General features: G+C 47.3%; 1 protein-coding gene across 1 annotated transcript in view; it reads right to left on the bottom strand.

The window, feature by feature from the left end:
- Nucleotides 1–934: 934 nt before the first annotated feature.
- The window catches only part of PLXNB3 (plexin B3), a 374,309-nt gene continuing 353,328 nt past the window's right edge, over nucleotides 935–21,915 (bottom strand). Inside the window, exons 27-37 of the mRNA XM_078664580.1 lie at nucleotides 18,622–18,688; nucleotides 16,030–16,342; nucleotides 13,457–13,560; nucleotides 12,344–12,431; nucleotides 11,750–11,919; nucleotides 9,621–9,781; nucleotides 6,244–6,391; nucleotides 5,921–5,985; nucleotides 4,664–4,739; nucleotides 3,867–3,941; nucleotides 935–2,406 (exon numbers count right to left, since the gene is read on the bottom strand). Of these exons, the coding sequence (XP_078520706.1) occupies nucleotides 2,302–2,406; nucleotides 3,867–3,941; nucleotides 4,664–4,739; nucleotides 5,921–5,985; nucleotides 6,244–6,391; nucleotides 9,621–9,781; nucleotides 11,750–11,919; nucleotides 12,344–12,431; nucleotides 13,457–13,560; nucleotides 16,030–16,342; nucleotides 18,622–18,688 (1,372 nt within the window). The 3' untranslated portion in view covers nucleotides 935–2,301. The remainder of the gene's footprint in view (nucleotides 2,407–3,866; nucleotides 3,942–4,663; nucleotides 4,740–5,920; nucleotides 5,986–6,243; nucleotides 6,392–9,620; nucleotides 9,782–11,749; nucleotides 11,920–12,343; nucleotides 12,432–13,456; nucleotides 13,561–16,029; nucleotides 16,343–18,621; nucleotides 18,689–21,915) is intronic.

The following is a 21,915-nucleotide window of genomic DNA, read 5'->3' as shown; positions in this document are numbered from 1 at the left end:
CGTGACACTTGTAAGAAGGGCAGGCCCTCGGCATACACTCATGCAGCGTGACACTCATAAGAAGGGCTGGCCCTCGGCATACACTCATGGAGCGTGACACTTGTAAGAAGGGCTGACCCTCGGCATACACTCATGCAGCGTGAAACTTGTAAGAAGGGCTGACCCTTGGCATACACTCCTGCAGCGTGACACTTGTAAGAAGGGCTGGCCCTCGGCATACACTTATGCAGCGTGACACTTGTAAGAAGGGCTGACCCTCGGCATACACTCCTGCAGCGTGACACTTGTAAGAAGGGCTGGCCCTCGGCATACACTCCTGCAGCGTGACACTTGTAAGAAGGGCTGGCCCTCGGCATACACTTATGCAGCGTGACACTTGTAAGAAGGGCTGGCCCTCGGCATACACTCATGGAGCGTGACACTTGTAAGAAGGGCTGACCCTCGGCATACACTCATGCAGCGTGACACTTGTAAGAAGGGCTGGCCCTCTCATCCTAGGGCAGAGGTGTGGCATAGAGAGTGATGCTCAATTAGATGAAGTCACACACTGACGCTTTCCCACATCTCCTTTTGGCCTTCGACTGCCAATGCCGACCACATGAAAGAATGGTGGGAACTCATCAGACAGTCACTACTAAGATAACAATTAAAAGTGTTACAGTACAGGTGGACAAGAGGGTATAACAACTAGCTGAGGATCATTGGATCCTGAAAATTAGCATGAAAATCAGAGTGAAATCCCCCAGTGTAGGAGAGAAGGATTGGTGAGGCCAACAAAAGGACCACTTATGAGAACTGTTTTCTGGTTCCTAGGACATTACTTGCCCGGCTTTCCTTGCCACCGGACATGAACCATGATTCACGCACTTTGAGCCTTATCCCCCCACATCCAAATCACTTGCATCCAATTAACTCATACACATTACAACAGCACTCTAAAAATGCATTTTTAATTGTCAAATTTCATTGCATAAAAGTAAATAAATACATCTGAAGTGCCGTACCATATATACACACACACAGGTCACACGCATAAGTTAGCAAAGGTACAAATACAAAGGGGTGGAGGGACAGGGATGTTTGGAAGGGCTGGTACCAGTCAAAAAGAACTTGCCTAAAGATATCTGCAGGATGCAAGCCCGGTGCAGAATCATGGATTGTCAAGAGCCCTGTTTTTTCCTGGCTGGCGACAAGCATCTAAGCAGCGTTTATGACAGGGAGAGGGAATGACAAACATTAAGTTATAGCAAAAGCTCCAGTGGTTAATTTCTTGCTACAGGAGTTTAAGAGAAGCCTGAAGACAGGCCTGCACCACCAGGTGCCCTCTGCGGCCCAGCGGTGGAAAGGCACTAGGTGGTGTAGTGACACTTGCCCTGCTTCACTTTCCCACTCCGTGGTGGGTACCACGTCCCTTTGGTCTAGGATAATCACTGAATCAGGAGGGCATCTTATGTGCTGTGTTTAACTCACTACAGCAACGACCTTGCTGCATTCTTTTCTGACATCCATGGAAGACAAATTTGGCGGTATGTGAGTCCAGGGCTACACAGAGCTGATATGTCCTTATCACAAACCCACCAGAAGATGGCAAACCCCTAGGCCAGTCCGAATAACTCGCCGCTGCAGGATATGAGTGAAGCCACAGCTCCACACTTACATTAAAAAGGCACTTGTGATCCCTTACCTCTGAGAGGGGGCACGGGTGCCTGGTAGTGGCACTCACCCACCAAGCAAGAGGCAAACAACCTGATCCCATAACCTATACAGCAGACCCCATTGCGGCTGCAAAGGCTTTATCCTACGTCTTTCCGAGACACCAGTGTGAAGGGTTTACATTGATCCAGGGGCAGAAGCTGAGCCTCCGACTTCATCAATATTTGAAGTGTCGGTCGTACAGTGGCGTCTAAAATATCTCACTAAGGTCCTCTTTTCATGGCCATCCGAATGACCAACATGGTACAACTGTAGAACTAGTGGAAGTATAAACTCTAACATCAGTGGTTTAAGCTTTTTTGTGCACAGTCTTTTTGTTTTTAGCCGCCGGGTGGCTGCAGAAGTGTCCTGTTCCCGTAAGCTTAGCCGGCATTGCTGCTCCTTTCAAGGGACTACATTGAGACAATGGAGCTGCCTGTCCCTTTCGACTGTTCCTCTCTTCTCAACAGATCACAGCTGTGCTCGCAGTGTGCAAACTTAGTGTCCAAGGTTTGCTCCAGTTTATTCCAGCGGACTCAGGCCATAAAGTCAAAAGCGGCCATCCTGTGGATCCCATCAGGAGAACAAGGAGCTCCAAATGGGCGACCTTCACAAGTCCGTCACCTTGTTCTCTACTAGGGCAGCGATCTGTTGGAGGCGATAGGCCAGCTGCATTTTCTGTCCCATAGTGTCCTCGTCCAAAGCAGTTATGATCTAGATGTGGAAACAAAAGACAAGTCTGTATTTCAAGTCCTTTGTTTTTACGGTACAGTTTTTACGGTAGAGTATGCCAGCAAACCTAATATAGGCCGCCTGCAGCACATCATTAATGGGTCCCAAACTACCCCACAGCTTCCCACAAAGCATACATACAAAGGAGGGTCCTTGAGAAAAAAGAACCTGAAGATGGCTACCACACTTAGGAACTTCTGGGGGCGCCCTCAGGCGTCACACAAGGGATGCACCAAGCACCAAATGTGGTCAACACCCAAAACAAGAGGGGAAAAAAAGCAGACAATTTGGGACCAAACCACTAGATGGTGGAATAATGCACATCATGTGAATCCAGGAAAAGGATTCATGCTACAAACCAGGGTCAGAGTAGAAAGGACAAGTCATTTACAGAAGGGGCGGTGCAGCTGGTGTCCAACAAAGAAAAGGCAGGGGTGCACACTGAAGAATGTACAGGGGTCCTGTATACAGAAGCCCAGCAATGCTTGCCAGATCAACTTGACTGAACGGATTCATCAAAACAAAATCCAATAGAAAAATAAAACCGACAAAAAAGAGTTTGGAAACTCCCGCTAGGAATGCACTCTACCGACAGCATACAGCCAGAGTTTGGAAACCCCTGCTAGGAATGCACTCTACCGACAGCATACAACCAGAGTTTGGAAACCCCTGCTAGGAATGCACTCTACCGACAGCATACAACCAGAGTTTGGAAACCCCTCCTAGGAATGCACTCCACAGACCGCATACAGCCAGAGTTTCGAAACCCCTCCTAAGAATGCACTCCAAAGACAGCATACAACCAGAGTTTCAAAACCCCTGCTAGGAATGCACTCCACAGACAGCATACAGCCAGAGTTTGGAAACCCCTGCTAGGAATGCACTCCACAGACAGCATACAACTAGAGTTTAGAAACCCCTCCTAGGAATGCACTCTACCGACAGCATACAGCCAGAGTTTAGAAACCCCTGCTAGGAATGCACTCCACAGACAGCATACAGCCAGAGTTTAGAAACCCCTCCTAGGAATGCACTCCACAGACCGCATACAGCCAGAGTTTCGAAACCCCTCCTAAGAATGCACTCCAAAGACAGCATACAACCAGAGTTTCGAAACCCCTGCTAGGAATGCACTCCACAGACAGCATACAGCCAGAGTTTAGAAACCCCTTCTAGGAATGCACTCCACAGACAGCATACAGCCAGAGTTTAGAAACCCCAGCTAGGAATGCACTCCACAGACAGCATACAACTAGAGTTTAGAAACCCCTCCTAGGAATGCACTCTACCGACAGCATACAGCCAGAGTTTGGAAACCCCTGCTAGGAATGCACTCTACCGACAGCATGCAGCCAGAGTTTGGAAACCCCTGCTAGGAATGCACTCTACCGACAGCATACAGCCAGAGTTTGGAAACCCCAGCTAACACAGACTCATATTACCTGATCATAATATTTGCTTATGTAGTTATAAAGTTCCTGCAGAGCAACCAAGCAGTTCAATTCTGTGACGTGGTTCTAGGAAAGAAAAAGTAGCTCGTTAAAGTTAGCCATGAAGACTAGGTGACATATGCAGCCTTAACCCTTACACTAGGTTGTCAAAGAAGCAGGAATATACACCATTTAGAGTTAGTGAACACAATCTATCTCAGAAAAGTGAACTTTATTAAGAACATGTGATGCCAACATCTTAAAGTGTAAACCGAGCCTGCACGTCTGCCTACCCTCCACTCTTTTATGGCTGATTGACGATCTTCTAAATCCTTACTTCGGTCTACTACCAGAGTAATCCAGCATTTTGTGGGTAGGCCTTTATGCATTAGATGCTGACTTACCCTTCAGTGGTGGAAACATGGTCAGCTTAGAGGTGATGTTTCGGGATTTCAGGTAATAGAAACCCTAAAACTGCCCTAATCCAAGGGACTCTACGGGAATGGCCAACTTCCTGGAGTATATCTATTTAGACCAAAGGTCCTATTAAAATTAATACAATTACTACAATCCTTCAATAAGTGCTTTAGATCAGGGAAGCATTAAGAATTTAAGCATTTGAACATAAATGTCTATTTTTGATTGTATATAGGTTCGTTTGGACTTCCCTGAAAATGTGAATTTAAAAAGTACTTTCAGATAACGTTGTGCAGCTTACAGTTTTCACCAATTTCACTTCTTCCACAGCGCATAACGCCAAGCCATCAGTTAAAACGAGCATGCATTCTGCGAGTTGGACAGTGACTTACCCCAGACAGCTCCGTCAGCGAGGAGTTCATCTCCTGGTAACCAGCAGGAACAGTCTGCCGAATGTCTGCATAATACCTGTAAGTAGATGGTTTGTTATTCAAGTACGTAGAGAGGCCCTTAACCCTCACCCCACAAGATGAGTCTAGACTGACTTGGTCTTGGGTATCTTCATTTCAACCCTTTCCACCTTACACAGGCAAAAGTCTCATCCTTTAACATGTTTAAAGAACTGTCCCTTGAACACCTCCCTGATTTAAGGCAACATTTCCCTCCCTTCCCAAGATGGTGCCAAGTAATATTTTGGTGCACATCAGGGGTCTCCAATCTTTTCACTAATAAGAGCTATTCATGTTCAATTACAACCATACTGAGCTACTAATATTACTAGTGTTTTGATAGGGACCACTTCAGACAAGATCACATTAGTGATCAACGCCGTGCACTGTTACCAGCAGTAATGAAAAGAAGGCTTTGTCAATTTGAAATGCTTGTTCCTGGGTTAAACATAACAGCCATAGCTGGAATGCACTTGGTACTAAGGTAACAAGATTAATAAGTCTCCCCCAAACCACATGATTGAACACTCAAATATCAGCTTTAAATATGTTGTGGAAATTAGAGGCTCTGAAAATACGCACATTTTAATTTCAAATACACTTTACAATGTTGGTGTGTAGATTGTAGTTCATTATGCTAAAGCTTCTTATGTAGGAGGCTGAGTGGCGCACTGTAGAGCTGGTGAAGCCTTATGTACGTGGTCGCTTCTTTGAAAGATTGCTTTAAGTGACTCGCCTCAAAATAATCAAAATTGTCTAAAATATCCTCTTACCCAGTTGTACATTTCTGGTGTACACTTTCTTAAAAGTTATTCTCTTCCTTCAGCCGTCCACCTCCTAGTCCAAAACCTACATTTTTCTACTTTGCAGCTTCTCTCTGCTTTCGTTCCAGTACCCCGCCTCCTAATTACACACTTTTGGGGGTATGGATTTGAATCAATGAGCTGTGGCCTCTCCACAAATCAAGTCTATGGTGCACTGTAAGGATTTCTACTTCTTCCATGTCCAATGGTCTGGATCTCCAAAGACCCCAAGATGGGACCAGGATTATCAATGTTCAAGCTGCAGGCAGAAGAGGCACCAAGGCCTACCTCAAAGCAGTGAACCTGTGGAAGACCATTGCTATAAGAAACGGACTGGACGTCTCTTGACCGTGCTGCGGAGGCGACACCAGCTCTGTGAAACGATGAGGATACTCACTTTTCAACCAGCTGCTTGTACCGTGGAATCTCTCTGGCATACAGGAGCTTATTCACTGGAGAATCCTGGAAGAGAAGCAGACAAAGAGATGAAGGTGCTGTGTCAGCCTTTAATTCCTACAGCTGCGTGCGGGCCAGAGACCACCACGGCTTCGGTCACTCGCCTGCCCTCTGCTGGCCCATCGCCCACATTCCTGCTGATAACATGTTGCCAGCCTTTAAAACGTCACCTTGTTCCCACCCACTTGGGTGTAGAAAGACATGCCCATTGTTCATTTGCTGCCCTCCATTGTCCCCTAAACCCATGCTACAGCAGTTACTCACTCGCCCCACTTTGTGTTCCGAGATGGTGCAAGAGTCGATGAAGGTCTGCGCAATCACACACAGGATGGCGTCAACGTTATCAGACACCTGCACATCGAAGATCATCTGCGGGTTCTTCAAAATAAGGACCCAGAATCGCAGCAGCAGACTAAAAGTGTGGGAACAAAGGCAAGCAGTAGTGAGAACATTAGATTTGTGCACAAATACCAGCAAGATTACAGAGTACATTCACGCTCGCCCCCAACATCTACAGTGATACATGTGGGCTACAAGTTCAAATCTCAACCAGGTGTCAATCTTCCATCCTTCCCAGATAAGTGAATAAAGTACTGAATTGGGTGTTGGTAACATCTTTTGTATACAGAGTTTAGACGCAGCAAATTTAGGATGTGGAGCCCTAAATGGAAAAGTTCCTATTACAATGAAGCACCAACATTGCGCCCCACTTACCTTCCGGGGCCATAACAGCGTTGCCGTTTAAATACAGAGACCCCTGAAATAACCCATCGGATTCTATGCGGTTACATTATGCAAATATGTGGAGTCCCATACTTCCCTTTACCAGTGTCATCGGGGTGTGGCAACGGGCCTTCATTCAAACAAGATATTGATCTCAAGCCCTTTTTTTGTCTGTCAAATGAACACCTTCCGCCATTAAATTACATGTATCTGTGCAAATTCAGAGGTGAAACTCCACCCGCTGGCTGTACCTTTCTCTTTTCCAGATATGGAGCTCACTCTCCTGTATTCATCTATAAATGTCTCTTCCAGATGTGGAACACATCCACTGATGTTCGTTAACATCTGCATAAGAAATCTAGGCCTTATTCATGAGGTGGTGGTCACAGGGATCACTGAATGATCACACCAATGAGAAAATGCCTGAGCCTTGCAACAGACGCTTGCATCTGGATATGCCACCAGAAACCTATCTCCAAGTGTTCTGTCTAGAACGAAGTTTATGGCTAATCTGTTACTCTACAAGTAAACGTGCCACTACTAGTTGCTTATTTGCCCTCCTGTGAAAAGCGGTTCAGTCTGTTTTGTTTTCCTTCATGATAGTAGCCCCCACTAGCAATACTGTGACAATTTGAACTGCCTTTTCTCTCTTTAGCTCTACTGTCTTCAAAACAGTGGTCTCAGTCATGTGTGCGTGTTCAGTCTCAGACGTATGCTTGTTACTCATACCTGCGGTTCTGGCACAATGCACCTAGTGAGATGATGGTTACTGATCACCGACTACCTGGGTCTTCCAGATGTGGCCCCCACAGCCATCTAATTCTCTGCCGGTTTGTCTTCTGAATGTTAAACTCTGTCATCTGTGCGAGTCTCCAGATGTAGAATTCCCACCCCTTGGTTCCTCTTTGAATCATCACTAAGTGAACCATTGTCTGTGTTTATTCTGAGTCTAACAAACCTCTGCAGCCTCTCATCTATTTGTCTGCATGTTCCAAGTGTAGAATCCACACCTGTTTGTCTCTGTGTGAATCTAGAAGATGTGAAACTGATGCCTCAGTATTTATTCTCAGAGTCCACCAAGTGTGGTTCAGCCTCACCTGGATTCATCTACATTTACATCTTCCAGATTGGAAACCAAGTTATCGTTGAAGGATGGAACTTCCACCCCTGTTACAGCCTATCTAGTGCTTCTTCTTAAGCCCTCAAACTACACAGAAGATCTGAGGGATTTCAAAAAGTTATTTAAAAAAAAAAAAAAAAAGAATTAGAAGAGGAGAACCTTGGACAATGTCTTGAGTTTTTCAACTTTAGAAATGTGTAATAGGTGTTGGCGCCATGGCTTTGCTGCAAATAGATTCCAGCTGCCTCCACGGGCCCTTTTTATGTCTCGCCTGCGTTGCAGCGCATGTGCTGCTCGCTTCCGAGAACTATTGTTGTTGGTTTTCTGTCGGGCTTCTTTGGAAGTTGGATTGGTGCATGCCCCATCTCCCTTAGGCCCCCCCCACCCGTCTGTTGCTCGTCATGCATGCGTTATGTCACGCTCGAGCTTCCCTTCTCCGAGAGGCTTGTCTGGATCAGAGTCAAATTCATGTCAGACCCAACCGAGGTCACATTCCGAAGCTGTACTGACATACCTGGCCCCTGTTCAATTAGATTCAGTCAGAACAATGCCTTTGCTTTAGAGCCGCAGCCCAGCACCCCGACAACTTTTCAGGCCGTAGATCGTTTGTGCCTCCGAAATACTACGTTTGAGTCTTTTTATTAGTCAGTCTTGGAGGTGTGTTGCTTATGTGGAAATATAAACTCAATTTTAATTTTCTTAGTTACTTGTGGAAAAATGAATTCTATTGGGATTGTATTCCTTCTTCCAGCTTCCCTCATCAGTCTCTTATTCTGCCAGTGTAGCAGATGAGTCGGGTAGTACCCATCAGCTTTTCAATACATAATTCTCTGTCTAATAGCTCACTATTTTCAAACAATACCCCTAGCATGGGCAGGCTATGCATCTTCCATTCTTGGGCTATCGGACGGATTACTATTGGAAGGGAATGTTGTTTCCCTTGTACATTTGCTCACATAATTCAGTGGGCCTTGTCTGACTCTAGTTCCCAAACTCTGCTACAGCGCCGGTTCCGAACGAGGAACATCTCTGCAGCAGAATCTTAAGTGGTTTCATACGAAGTTTTCTGCTGCTCAAACCAGGCGAAATCTCCATATGAAGCACAAGAAAAAACACGCAGGAATTAGCACGTTATTTCTTTACCCCTGATTTAATCCCACGGGGAAATAATAGAGATTACTCCGGGCCACTCATGAGAGCCTAAAACGTCTGTTGAAATTAATCTCGAAGAGCAGAAGTGAAATAAGTCCATCCTTATTTATATTTCTGCCTGCAATTTTGTTCCTCCAGGAAAAACAAGCCTTTGCAATGCAATAGGTCTCGCATTTACACGAGTTAGAGCTATTGTCATTGTAAATGACTGCATTTTATTTATGTTTTGGTTTTTAAAACATAAATAAAAGGCATTGTCATTTACAATGCCAATACCTTAAACTCGCGTAAATGCGAGACCTATTGCATTGCAAATGCTTGTTGATTTTGGGCATGGTCAAGAGTTGACCAATGTTTTATCATGTGTCTTGGACAGGATGATTGTACTCTTTTTAAGATGACGGGGAGTTCCCACTAACAGATGTGTGTGTCAATATGATAACCTTAGAGGACATGCTATGTATACCAGCAGCAAATGAAGCCTATAAAGTATATCAGTCATGCGTGCTCATCGAGCAGAGGAATTCTGAATCACCTACAGCCTAAACGGTATCAAGGCTTTTAAAATGCCATGGTCGTTCCAACACCAACTGCCATTGTTTGGGTGCCTTTTATATGTAGCACTCCCCCCTGAGCATTTAAATACCTGTGCGTCTTCCAGAGGTGGACTGTCTCCTGCTCCTCGATGCCATGCTTCTCTGCCAGGTCATCCAAGAAGTCGAAGAAATACTTCACTGCGATAGGGACCGGCCGGTTCACCCCGAGGATGACCTGGAATGTGTCATCTACAAACTTCTGCAGCGTCCCCTGCAACGCAATAGAAGGTGGAAAGTGTCATCATTTTCCAGACAGAGTTTGTAGTACAACCAAAGTGGTGAAGATAAACAGAAGCAGTTCATGAAATAATGCAATTATACAGAATGTTTAGGACAAATAATGCAATTATACCGAATGTTTAGGACATAGGATGTGGGCGCAAGAAGCAGTTTAGGCATCAGTGCAGGTTGAACAAGGCCCTAAGAGCTAGGGCCAGGGTTAGAGGCAGACCACTAAACAGCAAAAGGAAGTTAGAGGCAGGTCTAGAAGTGGCGGTAAGGAGAAGATGCAATTCAGGAAGTGAAACAAGGCGCAGCAGTGATTAAGTATGTGATCCACAAGATTAGAGGCCAAGATGGCTGCCCCTTTCTAAAGCACTATGGCACCTTTCCCTAACTATCATTGTGCATCCAGTTGCTGGCAGAACGGTGCCACTTGCCACCCTGTCCAGCAAACCGTAAACGCAGGAAGGGAATCACAAAAATTGCCTGAACTTCAAGGACCAGCGGTTCCAAAGTTTGGCAGAATGAGGCAAGTACAGACAGACACCACCTCTCTGGGTTCACCACCTGGCGAGCCGTATTTGGTGGAGCAGCCCAACGAAGGAGCCAGGCTGCAGAGGAACCAGTTGATGGGCAAGACCTATGGGATGGCCCCACGGTGTTGCTGAAAAAAAACATGGACTAAGATTACAGGCGCCTCCTGCCGTAAGGAGGCGGGTGAAGAAATTTACAGTGCCTGCAAGACCCATGAAACTAGGTTGGTGGAGAAGGTAGAAGTGGTCCTATGGAGGCTGGCAGTAACTGGACTGTACCTCTCGGCAGTGCCTGTGAGCTAGAAACCACCATCGGGTCCACGGGCACATGAAACGGAGGAACCTTGATTTGTCCTCCTGGGTATCCTGGTAGGCATGGGTGGTTATAGACGAGAAAAGACTAAGTGGTACTGGGACAATAATTGCCACCAGAGACATCCTCAGACACGGAAATCTCCAGGCCCTCCCTCTACCTACGAATCCTGGTAAGCAATGGATTGGAGCGCAAAATGGAGGAGCCCCGCTACAAAGCAGAGGAAGCCCCCACAAATACTGCAAGATCTGAGGAAGATGATGGGACTATTATAACCTGATGGGTGGACAGTGGGATGTGACGAGGTGTACTGCTATTTCAGATGAATTTTGATAGTATGATTGCACTATGTACCTCAGTATATTTTTTACCTACAAAAATGTGGTTAAAAAAGATATTGATCCATGAAAGTAATAGCCTGTTCAGGTAGGAGTAGGCGACCTCGAAACAGCGGTCCTAGAGAAAGCAGTCGTAGTGGCAGGTAAGAAAGCAGTGGAGACCTGCACTTGAGGAAGTGATGCACAGCACCTAGAGGCAGAGGAGGAAATGATGTACGAAATCCAGTAGCACTTCCGGAGGTTCGGCATGGGGGGCTGGTGCGAGAGTTGCTGGCGGATCAGGAAGCAGTACGAGAGAAGTAGTGGTAGCTTAGGAAGTGAGTGGAGACAAGGGACAGTGCAGGAACCCTTGTATAGGTGAAGGACAGAGCAAGAGAGCTAGAGGCAGCAGTATGAAGCACTGCAAGAAGCCAGAGGCCGTTCAAGAAGACAAGTAGGTGGTAGTTCACGAGCCGACATAAGAGCGAATGAGGCACTTGAACAAATACAAGATTCAAAGGCTGTAGAAAGAAAACTAAAGGTGGTTCCTGAACCAGTGTGCATAAGCTAGACAACAGGCAGACTTCCCTGTGATTACTGGCCTCGTACTTGGGGTAGTTCAGGAAGTCAGGCGCGAGAACTAGAAACAATATGACACATGGGGGCACTTCAGGTTGTACTGTCTGAGGCTCAAAGGTTTGCTAGAAGTTTAGCAATAAAACAATGGTCCGCTCAATAAGTGGGCTCGAGTGTCACGCCTCTATTCCTCCCTTTGCTAAGCTTTCCACCCTCACCTTCATGGAGAGCAGGCGTGTTAGATAGATCTCTGGGATGGCCTTTGCGCGCTCTCTCTCCCGTAGGCTACTATTCCGCCTGTGCTTGGGCACCTCAGGCTCTTCTGTGGATTTCACTAGGTGCCAGATCTTCAGCCCACCCTCGTCGCCATCCTCAAGCATGGGCGTATCTGCAAAAAAGGAAAGGAGCGCGGGTTAATGTATACACTACAGCACCCTACGCAACATGGGAGACTTTTCAACCGTCAAGAGCAAGATGTTGGGTGGTCCTGTTACAACTGCAGATACAATTTTGCTTTCAGGAAAAGGAATAAAACCGAAGGTCTCTGAGGCTGGATTGACTGGCATAGGGTTGTGACGTGTGTATGACTCCGTTTAAGCCCTAGTAGCCACTGACAAAAGCTGCCTGTCTGCAGTGCTTAATTTGTAATGCTGTACTAAGATTAAATAACCACCCACTGACAGATTGTGGATTCTTGGATATGAATGACTTCTGCACCCTTTAGCTTTGGAATGCCCACACTTGTGCACTTCTTCCTCCACCCCTCGCACTCTGCTGGTCTATAAGGAATACACCTAATGCCATGTACATACTTTCGCCAGAAACAAAGCTTTGATTATTCCCATCTGATATGTTGTTGTGTAGTCGTGGGATGAGGGCCACAGTCGCTCCGTCTGGAACCTGATAAGAAAAGAAGCGCCATTAGTGAGACTTTAGATTGCAAACCGGTCCAGGGGGTCTGGGGTGATGGAATGTTGAGAAGAAAGCCAGCTACTTGCAATTCAAGACATTCATCCATCGATACGCATCTTTTCTACTTATTGCCCACGCAGAACACCAAGTGTGACTTAGCCAACTGTACTCGAGTGTAGCCAGGGTGAATGTCTGATAGGTTATGTTTTGAAGAAAACAGGTTTGTGTTCCTTCAAAAGTTCTGGTAGTATCCAGTAACTGGACAGGGTGTATAGAAATTCATTTGTCTGGTGGACCAGGGTATTTCACCAGCTGCAGTACCTCTGCAACCTGTGCAGTGTTTTTGCAGCCATAGAAAATCCAGCTTGGCTGTATCGATTTTTGTGTCGTCATGAACCAATCTCTATTACAACACCATTCTCTTAAGCTGGCCACTAACGCTCGCGCCATCTTGCAGCTATGTCCCGCTGTTAGTTTGTAGTAGCTATAAAAATGTGAAGGGAGTATCATGGCCCAGAAGATGCTAGCTTCAACTGTTTTACATATACCTCTGAATTCAAGTCCTTTTCGTCTTTGTACTATAGGCTTGGACGGGGCATGAGTGCTGGTGTGGGTTTTTAATTCCCCGCCCTCCAAGAGTAAGCCTTGACTACTCCCTTGAAGAATGAAGTGCCTAGAAGAAATGACTCATCTACTAGTATTGTGACCATGTAACACCAGTGGTACAACAAACTGTGCACGCATCCTCACGTCATCAGTAAGGAAGGGGAAGCTTTTGGGCACTGGCTGCTGAGCTGAACCAGCTGCTGAGCTGGTGGGCTGTACGTCCATCCAGGATATATATAATTGGACTTCTGGCATTGTTAAAAGCTAGTTAGTGCCCTAATCCTCCACGTAGTGTGATGCATTGATTGGTACAGCCTACAGGAGCTGGGACACGTGTCCTGTCGTGACCCTCAAAGGACGGGTTAGAAATAATGCAGCTTCGGGCCTTAGAAGAGACCCTATCTCACCTTGTAGTGACTGAGCGTGTTCAGGCGCTTCCAGTGGTTCTGCGTGACCGAGGTGAGGTCTTCATCGGATAGGGTGAGGTGGCCAGCAACGCCAGAACGCCATTCTGGAAACAAGGAACACAGCAAGTGAGGAGGAATGGAGGGATGATGGCAGAAGAACATCAAGGAATTAGACTTTAAGAGGAAGGACAGCATTAAAACCCTCATGTCTCGCAGGCTGAATTAAATATTCCTTCCTCACAAGGAGGTTAGCTCTCCTTCACATTAACAGTGCACACCAGGCTAGACAGGAGGCGCTCACACAGAGGCAGGGGCAGGGCAGAGCTGGTCAGAGACAGGTACAGATTGGGAGGAGGGTTCATTCATCAAGAGGCAGGGAGTGTGCTCAGAAACACGTCCACCTGCCGCCTCCATGAAGCGCTTCACAAATTCCCCGAAATCGGACAGTTTAATAAATACACTCATGATTGCCTGGGTATTGTGGCATTGCGAACCAGTTGTATGCTTGAAGATCTGCAGAAAGTTATAAGAGATAGGGTGGCTTGGTTTCAGACAGGTGCCATTCAGATGATTTTGCAGAATTGGGCTAGCAAGTGGGAGCGCTATCACAGGCGCGAGGAGCAGAGATTTACAGAGGTTTGGGCGGATGGGAGCATTGTTACAGGTGTGGAGCACGAACACACGGACTAGCAAGTGAAAGTGCGGTTAGCACGACGGAGCACACAACCACACAATTTGAGTTGGACTGATAGTTGTCGTGGACTTGGAGCACCCACTGCGTTGCAGAGATAAATTAGCATTTGGCAAACTGGTAAAGATTCAGAACACACAAAGTCACAGAGATAGATTGGCAGCCGTGCGCATTGTTACAGGTGTGCAACACACAGATGAGTTGTTGCATGGGCGACTTGTTACAGGCATGGAGCACGCACAGAATTACAGAGGTGCATAGGCAATGAAGAGAGTTGTTACATGCATGCAGAAGAGAGAGAAACGGGGGAGGAGATTGTTACAGACCTATCAATGTAAAAGGAACAATTGATGGACAGAATGACGAAAAATGCAAACATTTCCCCCCCAGTCACCAGGAACTGGGTTTAATTCTTTGTTCTTTTGCTCACCTCGCCACCCCAGTGTGGATCCAGCCATATAAAAATCAGTCTTCATCCTGTTCTTCATGGGAACAATCAAGCCCGAACTGCCAAGCCAGGTCCTCCCTGGACCAGAAACAAACATCCTGGGAATTGTTCTTTGTGCATTTGTCACCCCGGGTGGGACGGCTATGCCCGGAGGCGAGTCCCATGCTCTCCAGGCCACTGGAGTCAAGCTATCCTGGCTGATGAAGGGTCAATCCCTGAAATCGGCCCTAGGATGCTTGTTTCCGGTCCAGGGAGAACCTGGCCTGGCTGATCTAGCTGGACTGTTCCCATTAGGTGCAGGATCAAGACTGATTTGCACATGGCTGGGTTTAAACTGGAATGGCATGTTGAGCAAAAAAACGATGGATTTAGGCCCAGATCCCTGTACTGGGGTGAATGTTTGATTTTGTTCAACATTCTGTCCATCTATTGCTCCTTTTGCATTTGTCACCCAGAGTGGGACGGGTATGCTCAGGCGTGGGTCCCGTGCTCTCCATGCCACTGAAGTCAAGCTATCCTGGCTGATGAGGGGTTATACCCCGAAACCGGTCCCAGTATGCTTGTTTCTGGTCCGGGGAGGACCTGGCCTGGCAGTTCGGGCTGGATTGTTCACATAGGGAGCAGGGCCACGACTGATTTGCATATGGCTGGGTTTAAACTGGAATGGCATGGGGAGGAAAACAACGATGGTTTTAGGCCCAGATCTCTGTACTGGGGTGAATGTATGACATTGTTCAACATTCCGTCTATCAATTATTCTTTTTGCACTGACCCATCAATGCACATGTTTACAAAAGGCAGTTATAAGAACAGAATGTTAGTCTGTGCAAGTTTTGTTTACAGAGAAATGGAACTATGATCGCCACTGTACATTTGTTTATAGAGGCAAACAAGGTGGGCTTTTACAAACAACGTCTGTGCAGACATGCAGGTGTTGCCAAAGGAGAAGATTTTGAATGACACAGGGATGTACACAGGGATGTAGAGATGGGTTTGCAGATGCCGTCAGTGCTGCTGTTGATATGAAACATGAAGGCTGCAGAGACAAAGTGGCAGTGGGAACTCTGCTGCAGACATGGAATACATGAAGTCTGACAGATGTATTGCCAGGCCTAGAGGCATTGTTAGAAATACCTTGTGAGGGCAGAAGTGTTACAGATACAGACTGAAAGGGCCATGAGCCTCACCCAGGTCGAGTGAAAACACACACGGTCACAGAGACGGACTGGCAAGCAGAGAGAATAGTTGCAGATAAGGAGCACACATGGTTACAAATGTGAAGTAGCAAACAGGACGTGCTAGCGTGCAGACAGGAAGTGCTAGCCTGCAGACAGGAAGTGCTAGCCTGCAGACAGGAAGTGCTAGCCTGCAGACAGGAAGTGCTAGCATACACAAAAAACTGCAGAGACCATCAGAAGCAGGGCTGGATCTTACCCAGATCCAAGGAGTGCGCGCTCGGCCTCTGGGAGAAAGGCATCCCTTTGTACACCTGGTCCAGGATCTTCTCCTTCACCTGGGTGATGGTGTCAGTGTCCAGCACCCGTGCGGGAACACGCTGGGTCTCGACAGTGTTCCCGCTTTTCACAAACACTGTCAACGGCATGGCACGGTACTCTATGTCCTCTCGCAGCAGGCGGCTGTCATTCAGTGTGCGCTTCGCCTTGCCAGTTACAGCGTCCACTGGTCCCTTGTCCACTTGGTATTTAATGGCTCGGAAGAGTAGATAGAGGGGCTCACCTGCCGCCTCCTGCAGAGAGTGGGAAGCAAAAATCAGGGAACAGTCACAAGACGCAGGGATTTAGAGGCGATATGGTAAGGCAGATAACCCTATCCAGGGAAGTAAGGAGAGCAGAGTGCAGGTAACCCTTGGCCATGGAGCAAGAGCAAATCTAGCAGGGAGTAGATTATGTAACCCCATTCACAGAGAAGTACAGGTAACTGCCAGAACCAAGGAACAGGACTGCTGACTCATGCCAGTGAAAGAACACAGGGACAGGACTGCTGACTCACACCAATGCAAGAACCAAGGAGCAAGACTGCTGACTCACACCAATGCAAGAACCAAGGAGCAAGACTGCTGACTCACACCAATGCAAGAACCAAGGAGCAATACTGATGACTCACACCAATGCAAGACAAGGAGCAAGACTGCGGACTCACACCAATGCAAGACAAGGAGCAAGACTGCTGACTCTCCAATGCAAGAATCAAGGAGCATTACAGCGGATTCACCAATGCAAGAACCAAGGATCGAGACTGCTGTCTCTCACCAATGCAAGAACCAAGGAGCAGTACTGCTGACTCACACCAATGCAAGAACCAAGGAGCGAGACTGCTGACTCACACCAATGCAAGGACCAAGGAGCAAGACTGCTGACTCACACCAATGCAAGAACCAAGGAGCAATACTGCTGACTCACACCAATGCAAGAACCAAGGAGCAAGACTGCTGACTCTCCAATGCAAGAACCAAGGAGCAGTACAGCGGATTCACCAATGCAAGAACCAAGGATCAAGACTGCTGACTCACACCAATGCAAGAACCAAGGAGCAGTACTGCTGACTCACACCAATGCAAGATACAAGGAGCAAGACTGCCGACTCACACCAATGCAAGAACCAAGGAGCAAGACTGCTGACTCACACCAATGCAAGAACCAAGGAGCAAGACTGCTGACTCGCACCAATGCAAGATCCAAGGAGCAGTGCTGCTGACTCACACCAATGCTAGAACTAAGGAGCAAGACTGCTGACTCACATCAATGCTAGAACTAAGGAGCAAGACTGCTGACTCACACCAATGCTAGAACTAAGTAGCAAGACTGCCGACTCACACCAATGCAAGAACCAAGGAGCAGTACTGATGACTCACACCAATGCAAGAACCAAGGAGCAGTACTGATGACTGACACCAATGCAAGAACCAAGGAGCAGTACAGCTGACTCACCAATGCAAGAACCAAGGAGCAAGACTGCAGACTCACCAATGCAAGACCCAAGGAGCAAGACTGCGGACTCCCACCGATGCAAGAACCAAGGCGCAAGACTGCTGACTCACACCAATACAAGAACCAAGGAGCAAGACTGCTGACTCACACCAATACAAGAACCAAGGAGTAAGACTGCTTACTCACACCAATGCAAGAACCAAGGAGTAAGACTGCTGACTCACACCAATGCAAGACAAGGAGCAAGACTGTAGACTCACACCAATGCAAGAACCAAGGAGCAAGACTGTTGACTCACACCAATGCAAGAACCAAGGAGTAAGGCTGCCGACTTACACATGCAAGAACCAAGGAGCAAGGCTGCCGACTCACACCAATGCAAGAACCAAGGAGCAAGGCTGCTGACTCACACCAATGCAAGAACCAAGGAGCAAGGCTGACGACTCACACCAATGCAAGAACCAAGGAGCAAGGCTGCCGACTCACACCAATGCAAGAACCAAGGAGCAAGGCTGCCGACTCACACCAATGCAAGAACCAAGGAGCAAGGCTGCCGACTTACACAAATGCAAGAACCAAGGCGCAATACTGCTAACTCACAGCAATGAAATTTGGCAGTACAAACCAATGCAGGAAAAATGAAAGTGTGGTTGAAATTGTTGTGGAGGGAGTGTCAGGCAAACTAACAAGAAAGTGTGGTTGGTAACCTAGCGCTGGGAGCAAAAGACAGAACGCCCTCATAGGAGGTGACTCAGAGTATCCAGCCACTGGAGCAGAGCAGTTAACCTCCACTCAGGGAGAGGAAAACTTAATCCATCCTAAAAGCTGGATGGGTAACATGACAAGGTAAACGCAACAACCCTCAAACAGTGGAAGGGGTCGGCGGCATTGCATAGACAATCACTTTTGACCGTGATTAGAGCGGATAATCAACTTGAGAGCACTATCTGACCAGACTGCCTCTTGTCATTGGGTGCTTGAAGTTTTGGTGTTTACACGAGAGCCCTTCAAAGGGCAGTGCTTAGTTTCTCTTTGGCCGTCCTGGAGAAGTGGTTGACTCAGTAAATGCTTTACTTACCCTCAGGAAGGAGTACAGGCAAATGGACATCCAGTTTGTGAGCAGTTTCTCCAACATGGTTTCCGTCCTAGGAATCAAAGAAGAGACCAAAAGCTTGAAGTAAAAGCCGCCCCAGAAGCACATTCCACGCTTAAAAGTGCAGCCTGCATGCATCGCTGTGCCTTACTGTATTTAAAGATGCAGACCTCTACTGTGCCCTGATTCAAGGTGAAAACCCCAGGGCAGAGACCAGCCCTAGGGAATGATCCTGACTACAGGATACAGAAAGTCACAAGATGCTCCCTGTTAGAACATACACAGTCCAGGCTACATACAGCCAGCAATTTTTTTTCAGGGGGACAAGGCCCCCAGTAATCACAACAATCTTCAAGAGTGGTAATAACAGTAGATTCTCTCTCAGAAATCTGTCAAAAGAAATGTTACTGTTCTTTCTACACAAAACATACATGTGTTAAAAATGCTAGACTTTAAAACAAACACCCTGTAACCAGTGTGCAAAATGATGGGATTTAAAAACAACTTTAGAGGTGTCTGTAGACTATCCGCAAGGGACATTTAACGAAATTGAGAGGTAACTTGTGTTATTTAAGAAAATATGGGTGTTCTAATCTGCGGGGGATGGGTGCCCTGCGCGCAAGGGTGTTCTGCCCTGCGCGCACGGGTGTTCTGCCCTGCGCGCACGGGTGTTCTGCCCTGCGCGCACGGGTGTTCTGCCCTGCGCGCACGGGTGTTCTGCCCTGCGCGCACGGGTGTTCTGCCCTGCGCGCAAGGGTGTTCTGCCCTGCGCGCAAGGGTGTTCTGCCCTGCGCGCAAGGGTGTTCTGCCCTGCGCGCAAGGGTGTTCTGCCCTGCGCGCAAGGGTGTTCTGCCCTGCGCGCAAGGGTGTTCTGCCCTGCGCGCAAGGGTGTTCTGCCCTGCCAAAGTCACAGCTCCTCTGCCCTGTTTAGAAGTGGGGGAAGCATCGGGTCCATCAGTACAGCCTCAGCTGCCTCTGCTGACATTATCCTCGTAAATGATCAGCCCGACGCCACCAGGCTCCCAGGTCATAGTTAAGGTGCCTTATCTGAGGCAGGGTGACTATCACTGTATTCCTCCCGGCAGCAAAGACAAACAATGACACTAGCGAGCAGCGAGATAACTCCTCGTGCACCTGAGCCATTGGTTTCGGAGTTTGTTTTTTGAAAAGCAAAAAACGTTGCCAGGCTGATGCAATGACCATGGCGCCCACTCAGCAAAGTTCAATACACAGCGATCCGCACCTTCCTGGCATAGATCTGCCAGTCAGTGTGCCGTGGCCACCACGAGGGCCGGTGAGCCCCCACCAGGGTATAAATGACCCTGTAAGTCTGCAACAGTGATAACAACTAAATATAATTTAAATCCAACCTTGCAGGTGGAAGAGGGGAGCTTATAGTGATCGTGCAATGAATTCCAAGGCTCTAACCAGGCAAAAGCCATAGTTCATGGAAGCAAGTTGATGCTGCTTGCATGGTGTTTTCATTTGTGTGATGAAGGGGAACCAACTACCAGAAAACACAGACCACATGCATCGAACTTCCCGCTCTCACCTCTCTGTGGCATCTTGTATGCAGCTAAACTTTCCTGATTAGCATGCACTTGCTGGGCCTGATTGGAGCACACCTTTCTGTACTATGACTGTAGAAAAGCCATTGGATCAGCTGTCTTTATTGGAAACAGGATTTCCTAGCAGGGGAATTGGTGGGATTTACCAGATCTGCAGATAAAGCTCAGTCATCATGGTCTGAGGCAGTTGAGAGGTGACCCTGATACAGTGTACCTTAGGGACCCTTCCCGTCACCTCCATAGGAGAATCAGCATTCCTCAATATGTCTGATGTGCTGTGTCACAATACCAGTGCTTCTTGGTAGGACCGTCTTATATCCAAGGAGACAGTAAAACACCTTGCTGCAAAGGAGTATCTAAGGTATTAAAGTGTCGGGGAGGGATGGTCATTCCTGGCAGATCATCCAACAACCAATGGGCGACCAATAAATACCATTGATTAAACCAGAAGAGGACTTTAAACACTACTCTGCAGAAGAATTGTTTGTGTTTTTATCCCAGGGAAAATTAATACTAAACTGGAAATCATACTGGGCCAGTTGATAGTTAAAAATGTGGTCAAACATTGGTTTGGGTAAACATTGGAAAGCAAATTGAGACCTTTAATGACGATGTTACAGGAATAGATGTCTCCTGTCTCCCCGGGAATTATTTGGAAATTGGGCAATATGGTTTACTTGAAAGTATATTCGACCAGTAATCATGGCACCACCTATGAAGGACACAAAGCCTCCTGGTACCCCATTTCCCCCATCTCACTTTGCTCCTGGGCATACCAATCCCACTCTTCTCACTGACACACTAAGACATCTGTCATTCTCTGCACCCGTCTCTTCCCCTTCCTCTCTTCTCTGTTCTCACCTCTCCCATGCATTCATTCTCTAATCTCGCTCTCCAGTTCTCGCCATTCTTTGTCTTGCTCCATCTCCAACTTCCCCCTTGCTCTCACTCTCTACCTCATACTTTCCCTTCAACTCCTTCTCTCTCCCCTTTACTTCAATTTACACCTTTCCCATCTCTCTTGATGTGTGTCTTAACCTCCACCCCCCCCCATCTTTGCTGCCCATTATTTATTTCAAATGTCCTCCTTCTTCCATCCCTGGTCCTTTGGTTTCTAATCCTCTCATATGTATGCCTCTCGATGTTTTCATCCCATGTCTGATTTCTTAATGCTGCTCTCACATCCTTGTTAGGACACCTTCTTACTCTTCTCTCCACCTCTCACTCTTTCTTCTTCAGTTTCTCTCCAGCAAACCTCCCCCTGTCTGAACCAAGCTCTGCTCCAGCTGCTTTCTGCCAGTGACCCTGCCACTATTCATTGTAGGTTCAGATTTTAAAAGAAGCCTCTTCTCTAAGAGAGCTGGGTGACTCATGTGAAGTAGAATCAAGAGGAAATATCTGGAGAGGGCCTGGCAGACAATGACCACCGTCCGTGATGTAACGTCCATGAAGCTTGGTTGCACCACATTTCATGGGAGTTCAAGCTGCACCGCTGTCCTTCCCACCCCTGGTCCCTGGCAGACAATGACCACCGTCAGTGATGTAACGTCCATGAAGCTTGGTTGCACCACATTTCATGGGAGTTCAAGCTGCACCGCTGTCCTTCCCACCCCTGGTCCCTGGCAGACAATGACCACCGTCAGTGATGTAACGTCCATGAAGCTTGGTTGCACCACATTTCATGGGAGTTCAAGCTGCACCGCTGTCCTTC

This window comes from Lissotriton helveticus, chromosome 10 (assembly GCF_964261635.1).
Source record: "Lissotriton helveticus chromosome 10, aLisHel1.1, whole genome shotgun sequence".
NCBI lineage: Eukaryota > Metazoa > Chordata > Amphibia > Caudata > Salamandridae > Lissotriton > Lissotriton helveticus.
This window is presented reverse-complemented; position numbering and strand designations above follow the sequence as displayed.